The 12,525-nt window shown below is 40.5% G+C and overlaps 1 protein-coding gene across 1 annotated transcript; it reads left to right on the top strand.

Moving 5' to 3' along the window:
• Positions 1-2,665: 2,665 nt before the first annotated feature.
• taf3 (TAF3 RNA polymerase II, TATA box binding protein (TBP)-associated facto) lies at positions 2,666-9,908 on the top strand. Its single transcript, XM_053318648.1, has 7 exons — positions 2,666-2,991; positions 3,444-3,686; positions 4,370-6,210; positions 6,294-6,376; positions 6,949-7,219; positions 7,497-7,603; positions 9,693-9,908. The coding sequence occupies exons 1-7, from the start codon at positions 2,826-2,828 to the stop codon at positions 9,805-9,807; spliced, it is 2,826 nt and encodes a 941-aa protein (XP_053174623.1). The 5' UTR covers positions 2,666-2,825; the 3' UTR covers positions 9,808-9,908.
• The last annotated feature ends 2,617 nt before the right edge of the window (positions 9,909-12,525 follow it).

The following is a 12,525-nucleotide window of genomic DNA, read 5'->3' as shown; positions in this document are numbered from 1 at the left end:
TCACATGGTTTAATTTCAATAAATGTTCAAATGATCCAACATTTCACCAAAAATTAATGATTAGGGAAAAAGTCTCCTCCCATTAATCATCTCACGATCCTTCAGATTTATCTGTTGACCTTTGGTGGTGGCCTGACCTCTAAGTTGGGAACCACTGAACTGAACTAGTGTATAAAATAGTTTAAACTAGCTCCACCTCCAGCAGCTACAACAGTACCATGCTGCTATAACACTGATGCATCAGTATTAATAATTTAATGATGTCATATATAATAATATATCAGTCAGGGAAACAAAATAAGTAGGCTACTTTTACTGCAACACACTCCGTGCTAATACTTACAGTGCCTATAAAAAGTATTCACCCCATTGGATGTAGATAAATTGACTCATGGTCTATATAATATGGCCTTTATTAAAAATAATTTACAAAAAAACCCTGAAGGCAGATTTCTACAAAGCAATGTCAATTAATTGTAGAAATATTCACCCCCTTCAAGTCAGTATTTAGTAAATGCACCTTTGGCCACAATCACAGCACTGAGTCTGTGTGGATATGTCTCAATCAGGTTTACATATCTAGATACAGCAATTTCAATCCATTCTCCTTTGCAAAACTGCTCAAACTCTGTCAAGTTGCTTGGAGATCAAGCATGAACAGCGTTTTTAAAGTCCAGCAGCAAATTCTTTGATTGAGGTCTGGGGTTTTACTTGGTCACTTCAGAACATTCACCTTGTTGTCTTTAAACCAATTCTGTGTAGCTTTCACCGTTTGCTTTGGGTCATTGTCTTGCTGGTAAATAAATCTTCTCCCACGCTGCAGTTCTCTTGCAGACTGAATCAGATTGTCCTCCTCCCTATATTTTGCTGTATTCCGTTTACCCTCTACCTTTACAAGCCTTCCAGGGCCTGCAGCTATGAAGCATCCCCACAGCATGATGTTGCCACCACCATGCTTCATGGTAGGGATGATGTGTTAGTAGTGATGTGCAGTGTTTGTGGTGATGTGCAGTATTTTGGTCTCATGAGACCAAAGAACTGTCCTCCAACTTACCTTGGAGTCTCCCACATGCATTTTGGTGAACTCTGGTCGAGATTTAATATAAGTTTTCTTCAACAGTGGCTTTCTCTTTGCCACTGTCTCATAAAGCAACCGTTGCTGTATGCCTCAGCTGCTGAAGCTTTTAACTCCTTCAGAGTAGTCACAGGTGTGTTGGTGGCCTCCCTCACCAGTCTCCTTCTTGCACGGTCACTCAGTTTGTGAGGACAGCGTACTCTAGGCAGATTGACACGTGCCATATTCCTTCATTTCTAAATGATGGATTTAACTGAACTCCAGGGGATGTTCAGTGACTCGGATTTATCCATCCCCTCACTTATACTTTTCAATAACCTTCTCTTGGGGTTTCTTGGCATGTTCTTTTGTCTTCATGGTGTAATTGTCGCAGGAATACTGATTAACCAGTGATTGGACCTTCCAAACACAGGTGTCTTTATACTACAGTCACTTGAGACACATTCACTGCACTCAGGTGATCTCCATTTCACCATTTGTGAGAATATTAGCAAGAATTGGCTGGACCTCTATTGAATTAGGTCAGTCACTTTAAAGGGGGTGAATATTTATGCAATCACCTATTTCACATTGTATATTTTTAATTAATTGACATTACTTTGTAGAAATCTATTTTCACTTTGATATTAATGAGGGTTTTTAAAAAATAAATTCTTCTGTAACATTAGATTGACCATGATGCAATTTATAAAAGCAATAAAAAAGGGGGAAATCATCCAATGGGGTGAATACTTTTTATAGGCACTGTATGTACTTGAGAATACACACAAACAACATGTTGTAGTTGGATGTTTGAGCGTCAGTGTGCAGAGTTTGTTTTCACATCCATCTGCTGAAAGTGGAAAGTAGCACTTGCTCAAGTGTGATATGGAAACTTGAAGCCTGTAGTGAACAAATGCTGAGAATAGACTTTACAGTGAATTAGGAGACATCTGGTGTTCAACAGCTAAACTGAAATGAAATAATATGTAGGCTATTTCCGTATTCAGCCTAAAGATTCTTCATTTTTAGTGAGGGGGAAAGGGGGAAGTAACGAGATATGTGAACTTTATTTGTAGGAGAAAAAAACATTTCAGACAGAAACGAGTTATGATTAATTAAAAGTAGTATTTTATTTACACATTAAAAAATGTCATGATCTGAGTACTTCCCCCACCACTGGCCTGATTTTAATGGTCGAGTTAGTTATTAACTAGTTAGTTAGTTAATTAGTTAGTTAGTAATACTACTATTAGTTAGTTACATGTTAAACAGTGATTCAGGTGTTTTCTCCAACTTCAATGTGACTCAGCGAATGAGAAGAGAAAACCGAAACCGACTGGTTCACGGGTTGTTTTTCATGAGCAAGCCGCCTGTCGTTTGTTTAGATATGTCCCATCTTCAGCACCGAGTATTTTATCGGTCTCAACGGTAAAATGTTTGGATAATAACGTTATAATATCTACCTTTTCAGTGACTGAGCTCCTGCGCGGCGTCGCTCAATGATGAACCGCCTCAACACAGCAGAGAAGTGTAGTCAGACCCTCACTTCTGCGCATGCGCGGTCAGATTTTCGGGGATGGGTCTATCGATTGGATTCAAGATGGCGACTCTGGCAAAAGCGCCAATATATTTACTGAAGTAGATGTCCCAAATTATCCGCCGTAGCGGGTTTTCTCAAGCCCCTCGCGGGGTTCGTGAAACATGAGGACCGGAGGCATGTTTTGGAAGAGGGATTGACCGGGATTAAGACCGTAACAAAGTCAGCGAGATGTGTGAGAGCTATGCCCGCTCGCTGCTGCGTGTGTCGGTGGCGCAGATCTGCCAAGCGCTGGGCTGGGATGCGGTTCAGCTCACTGCGTGCGATCTGCTGTCCGATGTGTTGAATCGGTACATCCAGCAGCTGGCCAGGGTTTGCCATCGGTACTCAGAGCTCTGTAAGTGCTTCGTTTGTCTTCTCGATTACTTTTTAAACCCACAAACCTCAAGTAGACGATCACGTTGTTGTTGACTGGGTCTGAACTGGCGCCCCCTAGGAAAGGTTGATGTGTCAAAAAGTAGAGTAACGAGAGTAAAACAGCGTCCATGTATTGTTATAAGTGTGGTTGATGCTTTACAGCTCTGGAAAACACATGTATTCATGTTAGTTAGCAATGTTAGCTGTGTCAGGTTTCACTCTGCCAGTCTAAAACCTGTTGAGCTTTACTTCTTGTTAGCTTTAATGTCAACATCAGTCAGTGTAACTACAACATAATGTCTTTTATGTTGTAAAACGTTTGCCCCACACTATCATCATCACTAAAATAGAGTATGCATAATTAGAAGAATGATAGTTAGTGACTAAGCATGCTGATATTTATTAATGGCTTGTTTTGATTCTGCATTTCAGATGGAAGAACTGATCCAGTCCTGGACGATGTCAGCCAGGCCTTCAGGTTGCTGGGGGTGAGTCTAAGTGAACTGGAGGACTACGTCCACAACCTGGAGCCTGTGGCCTTCGCCCAACAAACGCCACTCTTTCCTGTTAGCAAAAACAATGTCCTGCAGTTTCCCCAGCCTGGAGCTCGAGATGCAGAGGAAAGGAAGGATTACATTCCAGATTACATGCCACCCCTGGTCTCCTTACAAGAAGGTCAGTTATTATGCTATTTATATGCACATCTGTGTGGCTGGTCTTTAGTTTTCACAGGTTTATTTGTGGTGGCCAGCTCCTGGGGAGGGAGGGTCTGTCATGTGCAGGTGGAAAACCTGGACAGGACACTGCAGAGTTATCGCATATTCATGAAGAAAGAATATATATGTGTATACACACTAACCAGCATCTTTATTAGTTACCCCTGTGCTAATCAAATCTGTTGTAGTCCAATACAACGGCTCTGCCATAAATTCCACATTTACGAAGATATATATATATATCTTTATATTCCTTTTGCCAATATATTAGGTACAGCTAGCAAACAAGTATACCAATATTAAGTTAAGTTTTTGTTGTTTCTAATATTTTATCCAACTGCTTTATATTAATAACTGAAATATTAGTAATGCTTAATATCAAACAATACTGTTTAACAGCATCACAACCTACAGCCTTTCAATATATACATATAGTTGGACAGTTTAAATTAAAATTGAACATTAAACCTTTATGAAGGCAGGATTTATTGCAGGACAGTGTACCTAATAAACTGTGTATAAAACTACTCTCCAAAATAAACTGTGTACATGTTAAATCCGGTCTTGTGGTAGTAAGAATCCGGGGAGACGAACTGAAAACGGTGATTAACTTATTTCTTTGTCTTATGTACTTTTTTGTAGAAGAGGAAGAGGAAGAGGTCCTTCCTGACATGGGTACCTCAGCTGAAGCCATGCAGGTGGCACTGGAGGAGGACGAGGAGGAAATGGATGACGATGAGACAGTCAATGATGAGAACCACCCACTGAAGAGGTCCCTGGACAGTCCAGATGCGGCTATGGGCATGATGCCTACTTCGAAGAGACCACGCTTGTACCCTGGCCTCAGCCCAGAATGGGGTGTTGAGCCCAGGGAGCCCCTTACCTCGCTCAACCCTCAGCGTGTTCCCCCGGGGATGCTGCCTTCTCACGATAGCCTTGACCCCCTGTCACCTGAAACACCGTCTGGGGCGCTACCTCCCTTCAGACCTCAGATGGTAGTACCAAAACACTCTGATCAAAAGGCCCTCACCACTCCAGGAAGAAAGCCTAAGGTGTCCTCCCCTGGTAGACAACGGACTAAGTCCCCTAAAGGGGTCATTCCTGTTCCAGTGGGTGGCAGCCCCATCCATTCTCCAAAACCGTCTAAGGAAAGGAAGAAATCCCCAGGCAGGACTAAGAGTCCTAAAAGCCCCAAGAGCCCAAAGATGGTTTCAGTCAAAGCATCTCAACCCCAGATCAAGACGGAGGTTGTGCATAAGTTACCCATGTCTGCACTCAGTGAGAGGATGGGAAAAGAGAACATTCATATGCGTCAGAATATAGAGGACAGAGAGTTAGCTGAGGGCCCCTTCAAGAAACTCGAGCCTGATAATACAGCCATCGATGACTCCATCGATGCTGTGATCGCCAGAGCGTGTGCTGAGCGGGAGCCAGATCCTTTTGCTTTCTCCTCGGGCTCTGATTCCGATAGCAATGGATTCTCGAGCCCCAGGAGACTGACCATTATGGAGCCATCCACACCCAAAATCATGATGGGGGCCAGCAACTCTATAAAAGATACATCAACACCACTTCACCTACAGGTACACGCAGGCCTTGGAAATTGGACTATGGATGATTCAATCAATGAGGTGATCCGAAAGGTCAACCAGGGTGGTCCGTCTGCGGCGCCGCCAAGTCACGGACAATATGTCTCATCGGGATCGGCTTCACCGCCGACTCCTGAACCTCTGCTCAAGATTTTTGAGGAGAAGAACAAGTTTGTCTCACCAGTGGACGTTAAGAAAAAGCTGAAGAAGGAGCTCAAAACTAAAATGAAGAAGAAGGAGAAAGACAAGCCGAAAGACAAAGATCGGGACAAGGACAAGGGCAAGCTGAAAGAGAAAAATAAGGACAAAAACCGGGATAAGAACAAGGAGTTTTCCAAGGATGGCAAGTTGCCCTGGAAGGAGTTTGGACTGAAGGATGATGAGCTCTTCAGTACGCGAGACTACCCTCTGCCGGAGAGCTCCAGTAAGATAAAAAACAGGGATGGAGATGGCCCTAAGAAGGAGAAGGAGAAACACAAGGACAAAAAGAAGGATAAAGAAAAAAGTAAGAAGGACAAAGATAAGCGAGACAAGGGCAAAGACAGGAGCAAGGTCGACAGGCAGTCTGCACTCGCTCCCTTTGCTCTGGGTGAAATCCCGCCACTGTTCAGCCCGTCCGCCTGTCTGCGCATGCCCACCTTGCCCGCCATACCCACCATGCTTCCTCCTTTGGCCCCGATCCTCCAGAATAAGGACATAAAGAGCAAAGATAAGGACAAGAAGAAAGACAAGAAGGAGAAGAAGAAAAAGAAAGATAAGGAGAAGGATAAGGAGCGAGAGAAGGCCAAAGAAAAGGAGAGAGAGAAAGAGGAGAAGAGGAAAGAAAAAGAGAGGGAAAAAGAAAAACGGGAAAAGGAGAAGGAAAAAGAAAAGGAGAGAATTCGATTGGAGAAGGTAACCTTTTTTGGTTCAGTATGTCATAATATCTCTGTGTTAGCATCGGTGTGTCACTGAGATGTCTTTTTTTCCCCCCACAGGTGAAAGTAGACACTCCTACACCTCTACCGTCTCCAGTCATCCCAAGACTGACGCTCAGAGTTGGAGCTGGCCAGGATAAAATGTAAGCACTGAACAAGTATTTCTAGTGATGTCTGGTACTCACGTTATATTTCCTCTATCACCTCTTTTGCATGTTACACAGGGTCTTCTTTTTCTTGCACAATTAAAAGCTGATGTGTTTTATTTGTTTCAGCAGTGTTATGAAGACATATTGTGTGTGGGCTGCGTATCAAATCTCAATCATTTTTGGCAATGACTAAACTGTGTGTATAATATTAATAAAGTAAGAAGTAGTATTAAAAGCTGGCATCAAGTGCATGGTCAAACTCAAAATCTGGTTTACTTAACATTTCATCATATAATGCCTGATTTTAATACACATTTTGAAAGTTTTAGACTATTTTATTAAGTTCTTATACAGTTGTTCATATTTTGACTTAATTTAAAATGTGTGAGGTTTGGATTCATTTGTTAAACAGAAAAATGGTTTTGGTATCAGTACAGAAACATGGGTATGCTTTATTCTTTACATTATATACTCTGTATAGAGATAGAAAAGCATTTTGATACTAAATACTATAAGTAATTCAAGTTGTGCTATTTGTGGTAACTTGTATTTATCTCTGTTCACAGTGTTATCAGCAAGGTGGTTCCAAATTCAGAGCCCAAAACGCCAGCACCTAAGACTCCGGCTGCCAAGTCTGGACCTGGGAATCGTCCTCGGACGCCCCCACCACCCCCAATTCTCACCCCAATCATACCCATTTTGCCCCCTGCTCCTGCCCCACTCCCACCACCTCCTACCCCGTCGTCGTTGCTTTCCCCGCCTCCGATGCTCTCTCCGGCTGCTTCCCTCAAGACGCCTGTTCGCAGCGTGGTCACAGAAACTGTCAGTACCTACGTGGTGAGTACTTATTCTACACTTTGTAGAATATGTAGGTGTATATGTGACAGTATTTTAAAATTGTGATTTATCTTCGAGCAAAGCAAAAATGTATGCAGTGCATTTCAGATTTAACAGGTTTACTTCAGTCTGACGGAACAGTAAATGAACCACACCTAAATTAAAAGGACTGTTAAAGTTTTAGCTGCTTATTGATATCCTGTGTTATTTATGTATTGGCTATTTTGTCATTGATCAGCACGTTGCTAATCCTTTTCATTATTTGTATCTACCCAAGATTCGAGATGAGTGGGGAAATCAAATCTGGATCTGTCCTGGATGCAACAAACCTGATGATGGCAGTCCTATGATAGGATGTGATGACTGTGATGATTGGTATCATTGGTAAGAGATTTTATTTCCTTATATTTATCAGTTTTTTGTGGCTTCCCTTGTTCCATGATGTGTATTAATAAGATCATATGTTGTAGTCAACTCAACTTAAATCATTTAGTGCCAAATCATAGTAGAATTAATATCAGGATACTTTTCATATAAAGCATAATGTTATTTAAAGAGACCCATTCCCCCATGAGCCAGCACTTGGGGTCAGTGGCAAGAAAAAAGCTCCCTTTTTAACAGGAAGAAACCCGGGGCAGAACCGGGCTCTCAGAGGGCAGCCATCTGCCTCTATCAATTGGGTTGAGAGAGAAGGAGGGAGGAGGAGAGAGAGAATAGGTTGGCATGGATGTATAAGTTGTGCCAGTTGTTAAAGTGAAGTTTGTGATATTGTAATTGCTGTTTGCAATATTAGAGGGAATAATTATTTCTACATTATTATTCTCATTTTCATTGAAAAACATGAAACGATTATGTGTGATTTTTGCCGGGATCTGTATCACATAAAGATGTTTTCTTACGAACATCACGTGTAGGCCAAGACATCTCGAATTGAAAATTGCAGTAGGCCATATTTTGATTAATTGTTCAGTAACTGTGTTGCTGCTGTCTTGGCCAGGTCTCCCTTGTAAAAAAAAGATCCTTGATCTCAGTGGGACTAGCCTGGTTAAATAAAGGCCAAATAAAAAATGAAGTAAATAAATAAAAGCTCTGCTGTACACGCCACACAACCGCAACATCCCTGGTTCAATTCCAGCCTGGGATCTTTGTTGTGTGTCAAACCCATCTCTCTCTCTCTCTCTCTCTCTCTCTCTCTCTCTCTCTCTCTCTCTCTCTCTCTCTCTCTCTCTCTCTCTCTCTCTCTCTCTCTCTCTCTCTCTCTCTCTCTCTCTCTCTCTCTCTCTCTCTCTCTCTCTCTCTCTCTCTCTCTCTCTCTCTCTCTCTCCATGTTCCCTGTGTGCCACTTCACTGTTGACTGTCCACTAAAAGCAAAAATGCCCCCCAAAAATCTTTTTTTTAAAATCTGGTTTTCAATGAGCACAAAGAAACGTTCCACCTTCACCAGATGAATGTAAAAACATTCAAACTTAAACTTACAAACATCATTGTGCACAGTGAGGTTCAAACATCCAACTGAAAGAACAAGAAGAAAAAACATACAGTTTAAGGTTTTTGACAGGTAGTGTAGTATTTTTTGTATAATATTATACTCAGTCTATACATGCTTACTGTAGGTTGCTCCCTGTAGCCAAGGAGGTCCATTCATCAGTAGTGAGAGTACCTAGCAGTCAGTGGATGGTTTGTGGACCACTACAGCTTAGGTTTGTCTGTACAGTACTGAGCAGACATAACAGGCCAACTGAAATATACATGAATGAACATCATAGTGGGGCCCAAGTCATGTAACAGAAGAATCCAAGTGATGCAAATGGACACACGTTTCATTGTCCATGTATCCAGAGATATAATGTCACAGAACTTAAAGTAGATAGGTTTCTGTCCAGTTTTTCATCACTCCAGTGTCTCTATAACTTTTCAAGCAATACATCCAAGTGACATGAGAGTCTCTTCCAGTTCTGGTTTCTCATTTGGATTGGCCATGAACTATACATCCAGTGGCTAACCTGACTAGCATAGTTTTAGATTAGACTAGATTTCTTTATTTGTACCCGCAGATAAATTTGGCTCGCAGTCAGAGACATTCATACAAAACAATACAATAAAATGAAAACAGTAAAATAGCTACACAATTCGTCATGATCCCCATCATCATTCCATGCTGCCTCATAAAGTGCATTTAATATGTAAGGTGGCTACCCTCAAAGTAGTTTAGTCAACAGATAACAACTGTACCACTGCCAAAGCTGTCCAGGTGACTCCTTTCTGCACGTGCTAAAACTTTATTCAACAATATTATCATTATTTGACAGAAATGATTGAATTTGCAGGGTGCCAAAGCCAAAAGAAGCCAAATAACCAAGCCTTCTGTTGCAGTTTGGGACTAATACACACATTGTTAGTGCAAATATAAAAATAGTTGCATCCTCAGCATCTTTTCACTAACCTGAACTGTCCCTTTCTCTTCTCTACTCAGGCCTTGTGTCGGGATCCTTACAGCCCCTCCCGAGGACCAGGAGTGGTTTTGTGTTAAATGTTCCAGCAAGAAGAAGGACAAAAAACACAAGAAAAGGAAACACAAACTGCATTGAGACTATGCAAAAAGCACATATTTTGGACTTTTTTTGGACTTGAAGCCATCACTGAACCCTTGTGGCACTGCTGTAAAATTAAAAAAAAAAAAAAAAAAAAAGGAAAAAAAAAAGAAAGAAAGAAATTGTGGCTGATACCAACTTCTGATGATTTTTTAAAATGATGTCAGCCATGATGCTTTGTGAGTTGGTAGGAGAAAAAAAAAGGCTTTAACCAGCACATATCCAGCCTTAGTTCTCATGTGGGCTCTGTGGTTTCCCCTTCTCACCTGTAAATGGTTTTGCTTGTTGTATTGGATGTCCTGTCATAGGAGATCACGACAATTATGTTTGTATAAGGAAACCATGACGATTTCTACAAGATCAGAGCTCAACTTTGTCAGAAAGCAGAACCAGAGAACAACTAACATCCGTCGTCTTTATTTCCGTTCCCTTCCTGTCGCCACAAAAGGAACGCCCTCTACATCAGACCTTCCCCCAGTTTTCTGCAGTATCATTGAAATGTCATGTATATAATGATGATTGCATCGGGTGTGTATAAAATGTGTAAATACCAACTTCCAAGCCAAGTGCATTTTGTTCTTAGGATTCTGACTTGTTAAATCCATTTTCAGATATTGGTTTTTAACTCGAATGATTTTCTGTAATTTCTGTACATTTTTTAAATTTAAAGTTTGTATTTTTATTTTTTTTTTCCCTCATATGGATTTGTCCTGGAGTTATACTGTAGCTGTGCTTGTAATGTCATTCATTTCGCTGATATTTCAATATTAAAGATGAACAGTCTGTGTACTCGCAGGCTTAACGACGTAAATCTCATTATCATCAAAATTGTACACAGATTTTCTGTATCCTTATTTCCATCATTATTATTATTTCTCTTCAACCTGGACAGATTTCTAAACATTTATCCCACCCTCTTTTTTTTCTCTCCAGTAGCTGTTTGTTTGCATTTGCTTTAAAAAAAAAATAATAGAATGAAAATATTTTAACAAACCAAGTTTCAGACGTTGAATTTGTTCCTACTCATTTCAGAGTTGATGACGAAACAATTTGTGGTGAGTTGGATGTTTCTAATCCTTGTTTAGCTACAGATTCAAGTTTAGGATCCACCCTTGCAGCAGCCTGTTCAGTGCATTAGACTGGATTTTGAAGCTATTGTGCCTAATCCTCATTCAGAGCTTCACCTCCACTAGATACGTGCGGGGGTGCTTGATGGTCACATCACACGTTGAGGTTCTTTCAAAAGATAAATTGTGGATTTTGAGGCGTTGATTTGTAACATCTTCCGTGTCTAAAAATGTCTCCTTTGCCGTTTGCAGCAGAGTTGTTTTTGCCTTTCCCTGAATGACCACATGGTGTCATTCTTCTTACACAGACGCTGTGACATGCTGCTTGTGGGACACATGTAGACAGCAGGCTCACAAAAAAAGAAAAAAACATGTTTGGCCACATTATGAATGTAAAAAATGAAACAGGTGTCTCTTGGTTGATGCATGTGGAATCCTTATCTTGCAAGCATGCCTCGTCAAACCAGCTCTTGCTCTAAAATTGCCGCCCACTATAAAAGGACCTATAGGTGACTGAGACTGTAAATAAGATTTACAGCCTGTCAGAAGCTCATAAGACCTACAGTAGATTTCTGTGGGAATGTGCTCTGAAACAGTAAAACATGTTTCTCCAAGTTATCAACCAACTATCATGTTTATGATGCAGGTTTTTCGCATGTGTGATTTCACTTTCTCCATTCTTTGAAGTAAAAACGCACCAGTGAAAAGTTTTGCCATCAACTGTGTTCAAAGGTTTTATTACTAGTCATCCATGACTTTACACACTGAACTCTAAAAGGTCTAGATGTTTATCAGCTTTACTGTGTCTATTTATTCTGGGAACAATCAGCAGACTGGTGCTGGCTGGCTTCATGGTTGTTGGCTGATATTAGAGCAGAAAGCCAGATGTATTTTGATGCTTAACCAATTATTAATTAAAGGTCCCCTTCAGACATGTTTAACGACATAAATACTACAATGATTTGTGTCTGATGTGGTTTCTACACAAAAAAGTTGAATTATCCTAAATATATTGGGGGTTTTAAAACATTTAACTACTGTTAATTGGTTAATCAATTGAGAAAATTAAACATTGACTATTTTTATAATCAATTGTTTGTAGTCATTCAAATGTGAATATTTCCTGGTCTCTTTAGTCTTATATATGACAGTAAACTGAATATGTTTGAGACATTTGATGATGCCAAATTAGGCTTCAGGAAACAGACATTTTTCACCACTTTCTAACATTTTATAGACCCAATTGTCCAAACTGGTTGTTTTATCATAAAATCATGCTTGTATTTACAGGCTTACTCTTTTTCAGTGAGAGTTTTCCCCCTTCAGCAGATGAATGGGAAAACAACCCTGTAGTGTCAAACTCTGCACATACATCATTCTGCTTAGTGAAGGTCACACATAAAAGTGAAGCAACAATAAGCAAATCACATTGACTGGAGGGGCTCTTTTAGTAGAAATACTACTAATATATATTCTTGGACATGGTTTGGTGTGCTTCTGAATGAGCCTCAGCTATGAGAGAAAATCCCGCCAAAGTTCAAAAGTAAAAGCATTGATAAGTTTTTATAAATCTTGTTTGGACAGTAATCATCTAATTGTTTCTATATTGCTGAAGTGGTAATGGGTTTACATGTATTGATTGGCTTCT

Source organism: Scomber japonicus, chromosome 5 (assembly GCF_027409825.1).
Source record: "Scomber japonicus isolate fScoJap1 chromosome 5, fScoJap1.pri, whole genome shotgun sequence".
NCBI lineage: Eukaryota > Metazoa > Chordata > Actinopteri > Scombriformes > Scombridae > Scomber > Scomber japonicus.
The sequence above is the reverse complement of the archived record's forward strand: the minus strand, read 5'-3'. Positions and strand labels throughout refer to the sequence as shown.

Excerpts from the sequence above, each read along its gene's own strand:
- taf3 (XM_053318648.1), top strand. The coding sequence starts at position 2,826 with ATGTGTGAGAGCTATGCCCGCTCGCTGCTGCGTGTGTCGGTGGCGCAG. Across the intron at positions 2,992-3,443 it reads CCATCGGTACTCAGAGCTCT|ATGGAAGAACTGATCCAGTC; the intron begins GTAAGTGCTTCG and ends TCTGCATTTCAG. Across the intron at positions 3,687-4,369 it reads CCTGGTCTCCTTACAAGAAG|AAGAGGAAGAGGAAGAGGTC; the intron begins GTCAGTTATTAT and ends ACTTTTTTGTAG.